We start from the raw sequence: 19,406 nt of genomic DNA on the forward strand, positions 1-19,406 counted from the left end.
CACAGAAATTAAATTTTCCAACTGCCATGTTCATATTCGGTTTTTGTTTACTCGTTATAAAGGAATTTAAATCACGATTCTTGAACCTTTATTTCTAAAACAGTTGCTGGGAACGGGTGTGTCTTTTTGTATTTGTCCAAGTTGAACGGGGGCGCTTCAGGGGCATGTATTAAAATGAACACTTTCCTTGTCGGTCTGGGCTACAGTCCACGAGATGGTGTATATGAATTGGATTTAGTGCAAGGGTGAGAATGGTGTGGTTCGCTGGTACCACACCGCTGTGTTTTATTGCAAACGTGACCAGTGGAGGCTGACTCGGTTATATTGTAGAGAACATTGGCGCAATTTGTCTACACGACAGTTGTCTGCTGTGGGTAATTGAGCAGTGGGAATAGTTTCGCTCTGAAACGAGCTGGATTTATTACTTTCAGTGCTCTTGTCAGTATCTCAGGTCACAACGTGAAACAGTAGATGGCGTATTTCTTAATTGCCAAAGATCATTTCTGCACTTTCGGTCACCACAATGTGTTTCTTGTTCCGACAGTACCACACCAACCACAGCAAAGCAAAATGTACCATCAAAGTCGACCTATCCTCAGTAAACCGCAAACTTAAAAAGAAGGCAAGACTTCTTTTGTTTAAAATAGAAATCGCCTTAAAGCAATTTATGAATGAATAAAAATTCCATATAAATTAACAGGAAGGCCTCAAGTTTCAGACTCACAAAGGAACTGCGAGAAATATATTGTACAATGATTTGGGACTTTTGTAGCCGATATGATTCAAGCAAAAAGATTTGGAATCATGCAAGGGTTGAAGCCTAGTGAACACGCAAACTAAAACAGAGGCAGCAAACACCAGAAACTGGCAGAAAAAGAAACAGTCTGGGTGTTTGAAATGTGGACGCTTCACCAGTGTTCTTCAGCCTCCTTTACAAGATGTATCAGCGTTCATTCAACTTATTTCACACGCCCCTTTTCCACGAGGCAATGTTAGTTTTTTTCCGAAAAAAAATGGCAAATTCATATGTAGGATGCAACGGGTGTTCATTGGAATTCTGCTGTTTGGTGACGGTGAAGTCTTCCTTTAACCGCCTCCTTTAACAATCTATAATCGCCCACTTCAGATAATCAAAACACTCTTCCGAAGAAGGATCATACTGGACTCGAAAATTTCTGTTTCTTTCTCCACAAACCTGCTTAGTTTAACACTTCTCGCGTTTACTTCACCTCACGTATTTTGCAGAAAAAAGTCCTGTTAGGTTTCTCTATAAATGTTATATACTATCCACTTGTTAAACTGGGAGATGCAGGAAGGACTGCACAACGCAACATTGCGAATAGCCGTGGAGGGTTTAAAAACGCCCTATTTAAAACCAGCTTCATAACAAAATAAGTTGGTTTTAATTCCTCTCTGATGAAGGGTCTAGGCCCGAAACGTCAGCTTTTGTGCTCCTGAGATGCTGCTTGGCCTGCTGTGTTCATCCAGCCTCACATTTTATTATCTTGGTTTTAATTTATTTGGCGCTCTTCATTTCTAATGTCTCAGATTTGAGGAAGTGCGCATTATAAAATAGCATGAAAAAAAGCATCACACACTCCTTTTGCATCTTTGCTGGTTTGATTCTCAATGCACGGCGATTCTTGCTTTCCCTTTTCCTAAAACGCTATTACTTCGAGCTTCCAATAATAGCATCGACGCTCCTTCGGAGAGAAAAAAAACTCGAACAGGATTCAGCGATGGTTGCACAAGCCAAACCTTGCAGATCGCACGGTGGGCTACAAATGTTGCCGACTGGATAGGGTTTGCATGTGGTAAGTTATCCCGCATGACCCATTGACTTTAAACAGACGTTTCAGCAAGTAAACTGTAACATTTGCTGACAACACTAATGAATAACCTGGATGAAAAGCTGCCTTATGATGTCCAGGTTTGTGCGCCCTTCGTTTATTACCAGTCATCAATTATCGCACTAATCAAAACATTTGTTATGTTTTGCCTCTTTCCGGCTCCTCCAGAATTTGAAACATGATTGCATTTGTTAATTAGTCGCTAATAGCGAGGTAATGTGCGCTTGATGGATAACCGTGTCATTGCCAATCACAACGCCCATTCATATTCCCAGCGGCGTGAGGCGGGGTCTGTGTTCGTGTTGTCACGTGTGCAAGCAGACGGGGCGGGGCGAGGAGGCACCGCCTGGTCACCGCTAAATGATTGACATGGGGGATAGCCCATAAACGTGGGACATGGGCGGCGTATGCGCTTTGAATGGTTGAGATCGGCGTTGTTGGCGGGCGTACCAATCGCACGCGTCCCCTGGGCCACGAGCAGGAGCATGGCGTCGCTATGTACTTCGGGATCTGCAGTCCCGAGCAGCCTGGGCCTTCACTTGACTGAGTGAAAGGACTACAACCCCCAAGATGCCATGCTGGGGCCACACCGCCTGGCTCTTCTAAGCCTGTCAATCAGCACGCGTCATGCAGCTTTGCTTATCAAGGTTTGGTGGGTGGGGGGGCGGGTGGAATGGGGGGAACCGAAGGGGGAGCAGCCAATGTGAAGAATAGATCAGGAAAGGGAAAAAAAATCCCTCAAGTGTTATCTTGCCTGCAGGGTAGAAATTTTACTGTACAATGTGAAAACTCCAGTTTCAAACAGCCGCTTTGCATAAGGGCTTCGCACAAAGTTCTTTCTCAGATTCAGCAACGAAATGAAACGCAGAAAGATTGCCATCGCCGCTGGGTTTTGCTGTTCATTCTTCCTGGGCACTTTATTGAATTTGTTATTTATCCCTGGATTTGACCATCACCATCATCAGCAGCAGCAGCGTTTTGAGGGACCAGGGCAAGATCACCTCAGCATCGTCCCATCCACGTATTTCAATCGGGGGACCGACCAAGACCTGTTGAAGCAACTGAAAGAAAGGTACCAGGAGGTTGTCCGCTATCGGCAGCAGCCTGGCTCCACAGCGGCTGCAGGGAGGCTCGCTAGACCGCTAGAGAGGCGCCTGATGGACCTAGCACAGAACAGTTCCCCCGACCAACTGCAACCCCAGCATCAGCCGCAACCACAGAGCCACACCGGTTTCCAGAAGAACCGGCTACTGACTGCGCCCGGGGAAAGTGCCTTCGCCTCGAGCAGTCCGATTCGGTTCCATTCGCTTCCCCTGGGCTGTCGGGATATTAATAACGCGAGCAGTGTCCATTATTTAGGCTCTGGCTACACAAAGGCGGTGTACAAAGCAGTTCTGAATGAAACGCTGGCGGTGGCCTTAAAGTCGGTGGACTTTGGAGGACATGACATGGAAAACTGTGTCAAGCAGTACGGGGCACTGGAAGATTGCTACAGACTAGCATCGTACAAACTTGTCAAAGAGATGACACTATTACAACGGCTCCAGCACTCAAACATTCTAAAGGTAAGTGGCAGCACTGTCCATCAGTAACCTGTTGGAGCCATTTCTTACTGGGAGGACTGAAAAGATTCGGTTTATTTGGGGATTGATTTCTTTGCTCAGTGAGTCATTTTTGAAAAGCCATCCATCTGTCGGATCTGTGTTGGAAAATATGCAGAGGACTTCATGACAACGTTGTTAACCTGACATTCTCTTCAGTCATTCACGACTGATGTGAAAGCACAAACATTTCAGTTCATTAAATATATTTATCTCATGTCCGTGTGTCACTGGGTTGGCTTTTTCACGGTATTTGAGCTGATTCAATATTAAGACCGATCATTCGGCATCATTTCAGATGGTAATGTGACTGTGGAATTAGGTGGCAGGATTAACATGGATTCTCAACAGGAATTCACTTTTTAATTTTGCGCTGAAATTTCATTCTTTGCATGTAAATTTAAGTTTTTATAATTAAATTGAGCTATGACGTGGTTGCATTTCTTTCTGCTGTCCGGAATTTATATTGTATTATAACCTGACCTTTAGGAAATAATTCCTTCTGGAGTTTTGTAATGGCTGAGACTGAGGGGGTGGGTTTGGAATGGAGAAGAAGGAAGAGGTAAGGGCGGCAGCCTCTTACGGATGAACTACCCGGGGAGATGGGCTGAATGTTTTCCTTCCAGTTGCAGTCTGCTTGCCTCCTTTTGCTTTTAGGGTTCCTGCCCAGCACCGGAGATTGACTCCGCGTTGAAGCGCACTTTGGCTGATAATGTGGGCTGCATTGCCAGCGCTGTGTGCGGAACCCTCTTCTTTGAACCGGCTGAGTTTAAAGCGGCCGCAGTGTGGCTCAGACGGTCGCTGCCTGGATTGGGGTCGATTTTGTTTCAATCACCGCTGGTTGAAACGGCGCATCAGCTGAGCTGCAGAGGTTATTTCTCTGCCAGTGGAAATCAGTAAATCATTTGCTGCGGCATTACCCGCAGCGGGCTGCAATGCAATTGACGCTGGCTGTCTCGGCAGTACTTTAAAATAAAAATCACGCTGCATTTAGAACATCGGTCTGTTTATAAAGCCAAGCACTTCACTCAACACCACGTAGCCCATGACAGTTTTTAGAAGCACACAGACATTACGCAAATATATCCGTTCAATTTTTAATGAATTTGTCAGATTACCTGTTGTATATCCAATGCCCCTGACCAGCATATAGGATCTCCCTCCCCCGTCTCTCGGGGCTAAATTCACTTTCACACATTTGTAAAACAAACTTGCGTCCATTCAGCCCTTTTAATTCAATCCGTCGTTTCCCGCATGCTTTCAGTCAGCAGCACGGGGTTGATCTGTACCATTTTCTTCCCACGTTACTTGAATGGGGTGGGTTTCTCCAGACGTTCGTACATAGAAGGAGGACCGTACATGCAATCGGATGACAAAAAGGAGGACAGAATATTCGTACACATATACTCAAGAACTTTTTTGTGTGTGTATATGTGGGGTTGGGGGTTGAGGCAGATGTATTTGTATTCCCACTAATAAGAAGTGTCAAGTGCTGTTGATCCAGTTTCTATAGTAACCGTCTTTCCGTTCTTTATTACGGAGAGGGATTTCACGGGATGCCCAGTTTAAAGTGTAATGTGCAAGAGAATGGGGAAGTTCTGTATTGTTCAGAGCAGATCTATCCCTTAAGCCTTGTACAATCCACCCAGTGCTGAAGCCGACTTCAAATAGAAATGTGTCCCATCATCAGCAAGAAGGTTTAATCTCGAGAGGAAAGCGGGCTTTTCTGGGCAAAGCTGCTTTTACAATTGCAATTGCTCAGGGCAATAATCCATTATTTGTGTGTTTGTATGGATAGATGTTGTAATTTAAAATATACCAGCAAAATGTCCTCTAGGGCTATAACAAATCCAGTTTCCATCCCCGCTGTTCGAGGGATTGGCGAGATTATATTTAAAATGCAAATCAGGCCGAATTCTAACACCCAGTAAAACGTTGCACTCGCCCGACTCTCCAGTTCTGCCCGCCACTCCCAGATTAAGAACAGCACCAAATGTGCCCATGTGAAGGCTATCCAGCAGCCGCAGGGCTGTGAGGGTTGTCAGTCAGTTGAATTGAAAGTGGGCTTTCAAGGAAAAAAACGACCCTCAGTGAGCCAATATTTGTATTTTATTTCGGGTGAAATTACGTCCGATTATCAGATAGGTCTCAGAGTGGAGGCAAAACCTGCGAAAAACCATTCCTAAAGCTAGGTAGAAACGGATAGACTGCATTACTGGTGCAAGCCTGAGAATAGTGAAAAGGCGCGCCCCACAATATTACTAAATCATATTCTGAAGCAGCGTCACTAGAGGCGATACGTTTAACTCTGCTTTCTCTCCACAGATGCTGTCGGACCTGCTGAATTTATCCAGCAAGTTCCATTTTGTTTTAGCACTAGGTGACAGCTCCTCGTTGCTGTTAAAAATAAACCAGCCTTAGTAGCCTACGAACTACCCTTGTTTATTAGGCGAAGACTGAATTGTACAGAAATTGCCGGGAAACCTCAGCAGCAGGTGGGGAGAAAGCAGAGTTAAGTCCTGGGTGACCCGTCTTCAGAACATAGTATCACAGTGCTGTTGCGACCCATCCACCACTCTCAGGCTTGTTGTGCTGTTTGTACACTAGTAACGCAGCCCATGTTTTATTCTGTCTGGATTGTTGTGGTAAAGTCACTGGACTAGTAATCTAGACTTTGAGATTAATGTTTTGGGAAAATGAGCTCGAATCCCATTAGTACAGTTGATGAAATTTGAACTCGTTATAATAATGGAATAAAAGAACTTGTCTCATGGCGATTGTGTTGTCATAAAAAGAAATCCATCTGGTTCACTGATGCCCTTTGGGGAGGGAAATGTACTGTCCTGCTTTCATTCGGGCCTACACGTGAGTCTGGACCTGCCGCAGTGTGGTTGACTCTTAACGTCCTTCAATGGTGGCCGAATCAGTGACACCCGTGAATGAATACAATAAAACAAAACAAAATCGAGCCGATTGCATTTTGTTAAATTTCCCCTGGCGAAAAAGGCCAACACAAAACTAAACCGACAGATCAGAAACCTCAGACATGATACCGTAAATTAGTTCCAATTTGTACTTTGCCTTGACTTTTTTTTCAAAGTGTTTGTCTTTATTGAAGTACATTAGGTGGGTCGTGAAGATTGAACTGCATCTGGTTCGCTGCCCAGTGGTACGTTCATGTGCCTGATGGTCTCCCAGAAGACACTGGAGGGATCCTTTAAAACAGTCAGCGCCTGAAGTTTTGATATAGTGGATGGTGACGATATTAAACGACTGTTATTGCAAATAAACCGCAAACTTATTTATTTGGGAGGGAGGATGACGGTCCGTTCCTAAATCGTTGATTTGTTCTCACGCCCGTTCAGTAAACTAAGGAGATTTCCTTGGAAAGCAGCGGTCAGGAATGTGCATGAACTGCTGCCGTTTGGTGAAGCTGCTTCATGTTCTCTCACACTATGACCCAGGTGGCCATTTGGGAAGAAAGCTGTCCAGAAATCAGACTTACTCATAGGAGGGAAATGTCAGTTTCCCGCGAGGTGGGCTGAATTAAAAAAAAGGTTCGGGTTGAAACTGGACAGAGCGCGCTCGATGTGGCTCACTGATTTATGGTTAGACCTTTAACCAGTACAAATTACACCGGCTGTAGCACTTAAAAAGAGAATGTCCCCTGGCCTCGCAGCTTTTATCTCTCGTAATCATTAACCTCCCGTCATTCCAACTTTTGCACCTTGTCTTGGCTTGTTTTTACCCGGTAAATTAACTCCTTCATTACAACATTTTTTTTAGAAAATGCACCAATCCTGGAACTCCAAAATTCTCAGTGTCTAGACTCCCACACACCGAAGAATGCGTAATTTCCCCGTTAGTGACCTAATCTGAGGCATTTGAAGGAATGTGAAGAAGTGCAGTAACCTATTATTACATCTTACTGTTAAGTAGGGCATCGTGGAGTAATATTTCAAGAATGCAGAAAAGTAAAAAAAAATTCATTACGTTTCTGCGTGTTCGATATATGTGCCTGCACTTTTGGTTTTCAAGAAATCGAGATTTTTTTGTGTCTAACCTACCCCCTATCCAATTAAAGCAGATGTTAATCCGCTCCTGACATCCGAAGCGTGTTCATTCCTGTATTTATTGACCAGAATTTACCTCTCAGAGCTGGCAGTCTGCAATGGATGGATGAGCTGAATCGACAAACCAATTCGTGGTTGACGCCCGGCTCCCTGAGTTCGCCGACGTTACTGTGTGGAAAGTGGTATTTTAGTGAAAGATGTTATTAATGCAATCAGATCCCATCCTGTGTTATTCCTGCTGCAAGCTGCGGTACAGATGAAGCAAGCCGGTCAGATACTGAATCAGAGACAGTAGGAACTGCAGATGCTGGAGAATCCGAGATAACAAAGTGTGGAGCTGGATGAATACAGCAGGCCAAGCAGCATCTTGGGAGCAGGAAGGCTGACGTTTCGGGCGAAGACCCTGCTTGGCCTGCTGTGTTCATCCAGCTCCATACCTTGTTATCTCAGATACTGAATCAGCACGGTCTGTACAAATAGCTGATCGTTAGCAGAAATACCTTCAGACTTATAGGATGAGGGGAGAGAGACGACACATCTCGAGCACCATACAAGTTTCCCTCTGTATTTGGAATCGATATTGTTTTGATTAAGGCACAAATCTCATTTTTAACGGACTCTTTTTGGAAATGTGTTGTGACGTTATAACATGAAAACAATGTTAGAAGCAGAAATACAAAGAAAGAGAATGGGACTCGCTCTTTGCGATAACAATGCTCCTTAACCGTACTGTTTTCCATTTTGATCCTGCTATTGATTATACGGCTCACCAACTACTGAAGGTGATCACTGTCCCCGCACAGTTTTGGGAGGAGGGATTGTGGCTGGTTTGTGAAACTTAACCCTCTTCCACCCTTGGTGGGGATGAGCAGGATGCTTCATGTTGAGGCCATTCGGCCCTAAAGGCGTTGCTTTTTTAATCCATCGGCGGCGTGACGAGTGTCAAGCTTCGGTCATTTCCCCACCGTCACCGTCAGTCCCTTTCTAACGTTTGGAAAAGTTATAATGCTTTCTGCAATGCTGAACGACGGTATTCAATTCCCGAAGAATATCTGTCTGCGACCCTGAAATACAATGCCGTACAGTAGCCCTCCCGCCCAGGCCATGTGACAGGAGCATAACAGGTCGCTTGAAAATCCCCGCAGAATGAAGGCGTTGTACACAGTTCCACTCTCTTCCGCTGATCTAATGGCTAATCATTAACTTGTGATAACCCAGAGACCCAGACGAACTACATTTGCTGCCCGTGACATGTATTACAAGCTTACGTGAGCTTAATTCTAATTCTGTTTTGGTGCAGGCTCATTCATTCTGATAGGAAAGGGGAAAGCGCAGGGCGCGCCTATAATGGAACGACAGGGGTGTGTGTGTGTGTGTGAGAGAGAGAGAGAGAGAGAGACAGTGATATGGAAATAGGTGAGGCAATTCAACTCCGAAGGACGCACTCAGTGGCCACCTTAGATAAGCTGAATCCAGTCAACCAATCAATAACTAACGATTTCCCTCTCAAACATTGAAAACAAAATTGATTAATCGCATGTGGTTAGATTTTGTGGGTTTGGTGCCGGAAGAGGATAAACTCACGAGGTCACATAAAGATAGTGAAGATGCTGGCTGGCTCAGAGAATTTTTGTTCGCGATGTTTTGTTTTCCGTATGAGTGAGAGGGGAAGGTAGGTGGAAATCGAAATGAGAGCTAGAAATTCAACATGCTCCTGAATGGATAAAACAGATATTGCTGAAACTTAAATTCATCTGGCAGCATGCAGCGATGCTAAGTGGTTGCGCATGTCAGCAATGCCAGCCCCTCCAATTACTGCGTCCAATTAAATTATACGATGCGGGATCCACTCCGGCGAGGCTACCTCGTCTCATCTTTACTAGCCCAAATTTAGACGGGTGCTGTTAGATTCCGCAACACTCCAGAGCAAACCTGGTGTCAGCATTTATGTTGTTAAGGTAGTGTGCTTGCTCCGACACCACAGAAAGACAAAAAGCGTTGGGCCCACCAGGATTATTTAGTAGAGCCGATGAACCTGAAACTTGGTCTCCTGAATCCTGCAATGAACTGGAATTTTTTCCCCCCTAGGATCTCTTCCAATTTATTTAAAATTACAAACAACACGGAAAAGGTTGTTGTGCATTCAGTGCTACCTTGAATTTATTTTTAGGGAAAATGCACAAAATGCTGGACGATGACAGGAGAAAGCATCGAAACAATGTTTTACATTTTAGATGCAAAATGAGTGTGAAAGAAAATGACAATTAAGTCATGCCTTTGTTTCTAAAGGACCTGGAGAATAGTGAACATCAGAGTGGAACTTACTCTGCACCCTATAGAATCAATTCAGAGGGTGAGCATTTTGTTCAAAGTCAGGCTTGGGGTTAATAATTTGACCAATCATATGGGGGAATTGTATGAAAGACGAATTGCTCCAGAGTATGTAATAGTTAATGGAGGTATGTATCACTGCCATTGATCAGAAGCACAGAAGATTTTGGATTTCACCGAAGTAGTTTAAGAATTTGATTTCAATTACAAATATCTGGAATTAGGTTAAAATATCTGTTCTCGGTATCGGTGATCATGAAATAGTTTATCGTTTAAAAACCCAACTGGTCCAACAAAATTCTTTATGGAAAGATACTTGTTGCCTTCACTTGGTCCAACCTGAATAGGTCCAGTCATACACAAACTAATTTCCCTTTGAAGTGACTTATGAAACTATTCTGTAGTACCTAACTGCTGTAAAGAATAGATCGTAGTAGTTCACGAGGCTCACCCTCAATATTTGAGGCCAAGCACAAAGGACAAGGAGAGTCAGTGTTCCTTGTGGTGTCCACATCTTGAAAATGATATGCTGAAGCCAGGGAATATGATTCATGGCTGTTGATATTCAAGGTGGTTGACATACGTGAGTCTTGTTAAAGTGCAATATCTGAGGAGGCTCAGGCTAATTAGGAATGATTGCAATTCAGATGTTTGCTGGTCCTAACAGATCTTCAAAGATGTCAACCATTTGCAGTGCACTAACAGTGTCAATGGAAGGCACTACTGTTCTTAGATCTCATCTGATGCTATGTACTACCTCCACAATAACAACCTGCTTTTCAATCTCTGTATCTGTTTGCCCAATTTCTTGTCTCCCCTGTTAAAGGTTCAGACACATGTTTAGTTTAGGAAATATTGTTGATTCCCCTGCAACACACCCTCATGATGACTCTGCAAGTGTAAGCCTAGACACAGAGTGTCAGCAGGCTACTTGACAACAGAAAGCATCATGATCAGGCTTGATGCCTTGACACTTGCTTTTGTAAAATACTCTGACTAGAAACTAAGAGAAGAAATCCTGGTTGGCTTTCTGTCTATCCAACCAAGTGATGTAAGGGCCATTGGTGAGATCTCACTGGCAGAGATCACATAACTCATGGAGTGAACTTACACTAGTTCTGCTTTATATTATGCTGGATTGTTCACTTCTGAAGGGGAAATGAAAGATTACCAGGACAATCAATTCTCATTTCTTCCCTCATTGGTGCATCTTCACATAATGCCTTCTGTAAGTATTATTGACATGGGGAAAGAAAGAGTTGGGCAGATAAATGGCAGATGGAGTTCAATCCGGGCAAATGCGAGGTGATGCAATTTGGAAGATCAAATTCAAGGGCGAACTAAATGGAAAAGTCTGAGGGGAAAATTGATGAACAGAGAGATCTGGGTGTTCAGATCCATTGTTCCCTGATGGTGACAACGCAGGTCAATAGGGTGGTCAAGAAGGCATATGGCATGCTTTCCTTCATTGGGCGGGGTATTGAGTACAAGAGTTGGCAGGTCATGTTGCAGTTGTATAGGACTTTGGTTCAGCCACATTTGGAGTACTGTGTACAGTTCTGGTCGCCACATTACCAAAAGGATGTGGATGCTTTGGAGAGGATGCAGAGGAGGTTCACCAGGATGTTGCCTGGTATGGAGGGTGCTAACTATGAAGAGAGGTTGAGTAGATTAGGATTATTTTCATTAGAAAGATGGAGATTGAGGGGGGACCTGATTGAGGTCTACAAAATCATGAGGGGTATAGACAGGGTGGATAGCAAAAAGCTTTTTCCCAGAGTGGGGGCCTCAATTACTAGGGGTCATGAGTTCAAGGTGAGAGGAGGAAAGTTTAATGGAGATATGAGTGGAAAGCTCTTTACGCAGGGTGGTGGGTGCCTGGAATGTGTTGCCAGCGGAGATGGTAGACGCAGACACGTTAGCGTCTTTTAAGATATATTTGGACAGGTACATGGATGGGCAGGGAGCAAATGGACACAGACCCTTAGAAAATAGATGACAGGTTAGACAGAGGATCTTGATCGGTGCAGGCTTGGAGGGCTGAAGGGCCTGTTCCTGTGCTGTAGGTTTCTTTGTTCTTTGTTCTTTGAAGCACACATCCTGTGACCAATCTCAGAAAATCTGTGGATTAATCTTATCCAAATTAGCAACGATTGTTCCAACGTTCTTCACCAACAAGAAATTTTCATGGACCGTAGCATTTTCATTCCTACCACCTCCATGAAGAACCTGCTACATAGGATCAGTCCCTTTTCAGCCATCTAATCTGACATCTTGTCTTCATATTTTCTAGGCAGGCTCCTTAGTTCTATCCCAATCTATTTTGACCATTTTACCTTGATCTACTCATATCCTATTCCATTATAACTTTTAAAAGCTAGATTCCCTCCTCAGTATAAAAGATTTAAAGTTTGTTCTTGTTGCTCTCCTCTGTACCTCCTATGGACCAATATGTATCATAAGATAAATAAAATTAACAGTAACAGCATAAAATTATAACCACTAGCTTTGTTATTTATAGGCTAAAGTATTTTTAAAGCTGCCTTGTCCATTATTACCAAACCCCATTTTTATCCAGTGTACATTTTTCAGGATAAAATGTTCCTGTTCACGAACATTCAGGAAGGTGACTCTACCGAGAGCAATTATGCGGAACGCTCACTCTTGCATTAAAACCTTGATAGAGACTGGCACAAGACAGCTTTGAATTGTTCAGAAGTTCTCTCCCCAGTGATTCGGTTTGTTATTCACTTCACACAACAAAACAAGCCCATTTTTCTTGCATATTCATTCATGAAGCGATGGCGCATACTTGCTGTTAACTTACTGATGACAGCTTAATAAGGTCCTCTCTTTGTGTTCCTTCCCAATGAGCTTGTCAAGCTTTGTGCGTCAGGCTAACCTTTCTCTTTTTTTCCCTCTGGGGAAGGGGCAGTTGTGTCACTATTATTTAGAAGAATTAACGACTTTTAAGAGACCGGGCTGTGACAGATTGCATTGAGTTTGTCACATATATAAAAACTTACAAGATTTGGGTTTTCATTATTTAAACCTTTGGTAAACAATTTAGCCTCGAGTTATAAAGAAAAATTGCATTAAAGATATTTTGTAGTTAGCAAAATGCAATTTGCAAATTTCAAAGTTTTGATTTAATAGGTCAAATATTCAAATCAATGGACTGTTTTCGGAAATGAACAGAAAGGTACAGATTTATCTTTTTTAAAAGTACTGTCTGAAAAATGTAATTTTCATTGTTATCTTTGAAAATCACAAAAATACTGAACTAATTAAAGAAAATAAATTGGTTTTAAAATGATTAGCTAAAAGCAGCAAGCAATTTCCAATTTGTAATCCCAGTAGTCAGACTGAAAATAATTTGTATAGAAAGTGTCACTTTCTCTTTCAATAGTAATGGTTATACGACACAGTGTTGTACAGAAGGTCACAAGCATGTCTAAAGTTGGGGGTAAGTTAAACTGTTGTTGATAAATAAGTGATTTTGAAATGTTGGGTAAAGTAATTTCCTCAAATTGAATTTTTATTTAATAATTTGAGGCAATGTTATTAGATTGAAATCTTACTTTATGTATGCAATATAGGCAGTTCAAGAATCCCTCCTGTTCTCACTGTATCTTTTTAAACTGTTCACTTGTATTTGGTTCTGACAAGTTTGTATATTGATGCTGATGCACTATTTTTGAAGCAAACTTGAAACATTTGATTAAAATGGATCTTTCCACAAGCCATCAAAGGTCTTGTGTAAAATTTACTGTAAATCTGAGCATTTAGAAGCACGGAGATAAATTGTGTACAAATCTAGTATAATAGTCCCAGATTGCACTCCACTTTGTACAAGGATAAACTTTCGGAAATGGTAATGATAGGGGGTTGGGTGGTGAACTTGCTGTGAGTGCAAAGCACAAATTACCCATAATTTATCTAACCATCAGGCTGTCAATTTAGTATCTCAAGATCCTGCAAGAAAACTGGTGTTGATAATTGAAATGTCACACTGATGAAGCCAGCAGTTCTGAGATTGGGATTAAGGCACATGTTGGGGTTGAGAAAAGGAAGTTTTAATCAATATGTAACTTCTGTAATAACTGCCTTCATTCTTAAGTCTTGTAATGGGCGTAAACAGTGGGGGAAAATACTGTCATCCCTCAATTTGACAAAATTAAAAGTGACCATCCCTCAAAATAATTTGTTTGAGATTGTTTATATTCCTAATTCTTCAATGGAGCAACTAAATTCATGAAACAATAAAGACCAAAATCACAATTATATGAGGTCAGGTTTAACTGTTGCCATCTATTTTATAACTTATCTGATTTTCTTTTACACTGACAGCCACTGCCCCTTTTCTGCTAGTGTTAACAGTCAAGTTCACCCCTTGTGTTTTGGAAGTGAAAAATCCTTTGACCTGATTATTTTTCTACCATTAAACGTTTTACTGCAAAAGTAACCAGGCATGCCATTTGTGAAAATCATCTTTGTCATAAGACTATACAAAGACGCTGTAATTCCAAGAAATGCAGTCCTACTGCTTTGATTTAATGAAAATGTTTGGGTTCATTTAGATTTATTTTTACTGGAGTGAAAAATGTTCACATTTATCAACATTTCATAATAGAAACATGTTGACAGACAGGTTTCTGTCTCCCCAGCTAGTGGTTACAATGTGGAATTCACTCCCATAAAGCTTGGTTGAAGCAAATAGCATTGCTTTTAATAGTTGAGGGAGATAATAGCAGAGATTAGATAAAGGAAGGAGAGAACTGGCTCATGGAGCATAAACAATGGCACGTGGACAAAATGGTCTGTTTCGTGCTGTAAATTTGGTCAAATACAATATAAAAGATCCCAGGTATCATGCTTATAATGTTTTGCTAACTCATTAGTTACTTTGCAGTAATATTAGATGTAGACTGTTCTCCTGTATACATTCATTTTTTTCCGATTAAACATGCTGCTATTCTTATGTTTTCTTTCTTCCTTTGTACTTAATTCTTTTCTACAGCTATATGGTTACTGTTACCAGGACAGCAATGACATTGCAGACACATTGACCACTATCACAGAGCTTGGGTCTCCATTGGAGATGATTCAGCTTCTACAAACTTCATGGGAGGAAAGGTTCCGAGTAAGTAATGAGAGTCTCTGGAGCTTTGAGTGGGAAGCTGGTTGGGGGTGGAAGGAAAAAATGCTGGGAAACATGGAAAGAAAATACCTCGGCTGCAAAAGAATTTAATTTCAAGAACAGTTTTTGTTCCCTGGGATTAATGGTTGCTTGATAAACATGGTAGCCTTTTTAAATCTTTCTAATTAGTCAGGAATGTGTTAGCTAAACCTAACTATCTTCATCTGGCTGAGCGTAATGAGGTAATTTCTCCTGCGTTTTGTTTAGGATCTGGGACTTAACATTCCAGTTGCTTCAACATTTAAAAATAAAATAATGCCTTTCTGTACGTTTCCCATGTTCCTCATGAAGCATCAGAATATATGTTCAAACAAAAGAATGTACAAATTGGCTGCAGAAAATGGCCACTTGGCCCTTTGAGCTTGCTCTGTCATTTAATAGGGTCACGTCTGTTCTGATTACTCTACATTCCTACCCAGCCCGATAATATTTCACCCCCTGTTCCTTAGAAATATTTGAAGATTCTGCTTCCACTGTCCTTTGAAGAAAAGAGTTCCCAGTTCACGATGCCCTGTGAGGAATATAAAAATCTAACTTAAATGGAAGACCCCTTTTTAACTAGTGATGCCTTGTTCTAGACTCTTCCACACGAGAAGCTTTTTTTCCACATCCATCTCATCAAGATCTCTCAACATTTTGCATACTTCAATTAAGGTACCTCTGAATTCCAGTGGATACAATCTTACCGGTCCAAATCTTTCTCCCATTGATGTCAGTGTATTTACATCCTTCCATAAATAAGGAGGCAACACTGCACAGAGTACTTTAAATATTTCAACAATTTCCTATATAACTGAAGCGTAATCTTGCTAAATTTATATTCAGTTCTCCACAAAATGATAACATTCTAATAACTTAAATAATTACTTATATCTGCATAATATTAGGATACTCAGGTTCCCCTCTGCAATTTCTCACCATTTTGTTAATATGCTTCATTCCCATTCTTACTGTCAAAATGGACAATTTAGCATTTCCTGATATTGTACTCCATGTGCCAGAACTTTGCCGTTTACTTATCCCTTTGTGGCCTTCTAATGTCCTTGTCGCAACTTACTTTCCTACCTCTCTTCGTGCCATCGTGCGATTGAACTTCCTTGGTAGCTCAAGTCCTCGAATGTTATATAAAATCACCCTGAAAGAGACAAGTCTCAAACACAGCAAGCTGCTTGGCAAGAGAGATGTGCTTTGTATTTTCCATGAATAATGCCTATTAAATTTAATTCTTCACTCTATGACCCTAATATGATTCTTTCTCAACCGAGTTCTTGCAATTTTCAGGGCAAGAGAAAAACACACAAAGATAAGTTTCATTTGTTTTCTTATTTTTTAAAAAAACTATTCTTTAATTTCCTTTTAACGTTCTCCCCACGATAAGCCTCCTGTATTTTCAGTCAGGATGGCAAGCCTATCCAGTGAACAGACATTGCCATTGATACTGTCAGTGGTACTCTTCAGATCTCTTATGGATCGAACTATTCACTGGTTCAAGAAGCCTCAGCTGGGGAGAGATAGAGGGTTTTCTTTTTCTTTGGCATCCCAAGAAAGGTCCTTTCTATGAAACTAGATTTCCAAAAGCAAATGTTAGTTGTCTGGTTCAGTGAGCCAGTGCTTTGATGTTATTGAGTACAGACTACCCTGAATTCTCCATTCATTTATTAGTATTACTAACAACTTTGAAGAGCTGTCACTTCCTAGGACTCTGTGGATTTTCCATGTTTCTTATGTGAAGTAGGTAAATGTAAAACTCTACAGTGGTTTGTTTTCTTGTTACTTCTTCCACAGCGTATTATTTTTTCCCCAAAACTTATAAATTAACTTGAATTGCAATGAACAAATCAAAGGGCTCAGACACATGAAATTACACCACTTCTTAGATTCATTAAATGTGTCTGTTCTTTTGTGCAATGTAAATATAGTGAACCTTCCTCTGTTGTGCTGCTATACTATGCTTCATATTTAAAGGTGAGAAATGATGTAGAAAAGTGATATAAAAACACACCTTGAGGTTGTCCTCTTAACTGAGCAATATGTGTCAAGTCTAATTTTCAGCCTGTGCTAAAGTAACCAGTCTTAGCCAGAACATCACTTTAATCACACCCTAATGTAGCTAAATATGTTGCAAGTGAGGACAGAAGTCGACTCAGCTGTATGTAGCAGAATAACCTGTTGATGTTTGTATTCAAATAGTGGCTACTTGGGTGGGATGCAGACTGGTTCCGCGAAAATGCCATTTTCTGGACTCTGTATCCATTGTGCAGTGACATTGAAGGAACGGGATTGCAGCAAGAAAAATTGTTTGTAGCAACAGAGAGAAACCAAAACTGAGCATCTAGGCATGTGAAGGCATGTAAAGTCTAAGTAAAATCAGTCATGTTGACCAGCTAGTCTTTATATGTAACTCATTTCCATTGAACTTTCTCCTTATACATAATTGTTAAAGGGAGAGCAAGTGAGAGTATGTTTTACAGAGCTCTGTCTTTTTTGATCTTTTTAAAACTGAAACTAATTGAATGAAGTATGCTATTTTCATTGCAGATATGTTTGAGTTTGATACGCTTACTACACTATTTGGCCCATTCACCTCTTGGCTCAGTGACTTTGTTGGACTTTCGCCCTCGACAATTTGTCATTGTTGATGGTGAACTAAAAGTGACGGATTTGGATGATGCCAGTATCAGTGAAACACCCTGCTTAAGCAATAGTGACTGTTTTATGGAATTCCCAGCCCGAAATTTCACTTTAATATGTTCCTTGGAGGGCAGATGTCAAAGCATGAACGAGAAACGGAATCTCTACAACGCATATAGGTAATTGCTTCTTTCACTGCTGAACGTGTCAGCAGAGCTCAGATTGCAACCACTGCTATTGTCTGAAACTGCCTGTCAGTTTCATCACAATGCAAAATTGCTTTGCAACTACATTCCACTTTGTGAAGAACATGTGTAATTGACTTCGTTCTCTGGATCTCAGAAGGGATAATATGTCCAAACGTAATGCAGTCTGATATGGGCTTAGTGTTTATTATGACAAGAGAAGAAAAGCAATAAATAGTGAGAGAGTTTGCAATGATCCCAATGTTTTTATACAGTTCAGTCATAATCTTGACAAAATCAAAAAAAAGTGTTAAATCACCAAGTCATGCTAATCTTTGCAGATAGGTACAGTTTGCCCTACTCAGCACCTTTCAGAAACATACAAGCTACACAAAGCATCACTTAGCCACTAACACGAGCATTGCTGTGAGAATGTTACAGATATTTCAGGACAGAAACCTGACCTGACAAGATGTTGTCGGGTCAATACGTTGATTAGTACCATGCACAATATTGTTGAATTCACGTGGTACGTAAAACGTAGGCATGCACGTTCAATAACTAGAAACTACTATAGCAATTGCTGCTAAATATTCTGACTTCTTGAATTACCACATAACTGCTGTGGAAATGTCAAAAGGTGATTTTGAAGGGGGAATTGTGTCTGGAGTTGAAAATAATACTGATCAAAAGCCATATTACCTGGAGCATAATTCTTGAATATTTTGCGGGGATTAAAAATAAATTCAATGCTAATTTACCTAGTACTGAACTGAAGATACAATCAAACTGTAATAAATGGCTATAAGTGATTTGCTGTTGTCCCTAGTCTCTTTCATTAACAGGAAACAGTGTCATAGACTTGAGCACATAATCTTAAATTGACACTTTATTGAAGTGAGGGTGTTTCAATGGTGGAGTTGCCGACATGTTGAAACTGAAGATTGATGTAACTATGTGATTCAAGGAAGAACAGAAGTGTTCTCACAGCATCCTGTTCAACACCTTTCCCTTAACCTACACCTAAGGCAGATTATGAGTTTAATTCATCACTGTTTGTTGGAACTTATTTTCTCCAAATCTGTTGCTGTGTTACCTATGTTAAAGCAATTCTAAATTATTTACAAGGTTGATTGTACTAGTAATCTGGAATTCCCTGAGATCATGAAGGAACTGTCATTTTCTTTTGCAATTCTTCTATGAAAATCCTTGCATGGTGGTATAGTATATACTTAGTCCAAAGCAAATTGAATGTTCTGAAGCCCAATTTAAAGGCTAATGATTGTTACTGTGGTGTCGACAATTTGGTTATTCTTTCTACAAAATGTATCATATCATCATGGGTCCAATGTTCACTTCCCAACCATCTGCCCATTTCACAAGAAAAACAAGAGGATAATTGGAAATTGGAATAATGCCTTTAGCAGATACCACTTTTAGATTGAAAGTGAGCAAGCAGTTTAGCTGTCTAACCAGGTGATGACTCAGAAATTAGCTTAGGAAACTTATAATTTGGGCCAAGTGGAACAAAGTGT

General features: G+C 41.1%; 1 protein-coding gene across 2 annotated transcripts in view; it reads left to right on the top strand.

Annotated features, from left to right (window-relative positions):
- Nucleotides 1–2,533: 2,533 nt before the first annotated feature.
- pkdcca (protein kinase domain containing, cytoplasmic a) overlaps nucleotides 2,534–19,406 on the top strand; it is a 60,438-nt gene continuing 43,565 nt past the window's right edge. For both annotated transcript variants that reach the window (XM_048536656.2, XM_048536657.2), the window contains exons 1-3: nucleotides 2,534–3,415; nucleotides 14,876–14,998; nucleotides 17,594–17,865. In XM_048536656.2, coding sequence (XP_048392613.2) covers nucleotides 2,708–3,415; nucleotides 14,876–14,998; nucleotides 17,594–17,865 — 1,103 coding nt within the window. In that variant the 5' untranslated portion in view covers nucleotides 2,534–2,707. The remainder of the gene's footprint in view (nucleotides 3,416–14,875; nucleotides 14,999–17,593; nucleotides 17,866–19,406) is intronic.

The sequence above is a fragment of the Stegostoma tigrinum genome, chromosome 9 (assembly GCF_030684315.1).
Source record: "Stegostoma tigrinum isolate sSteTig4 chromosome 9, sSteTig4.hap1, whole genome shotgun sequence".
Lineage (NCBI taxonomy): Eukaryota > Metazoa > Chordata > Chondrichthyes > Orectolobiformes > Stegostomatidae > Stegostoma > Stegostoma tigrinum.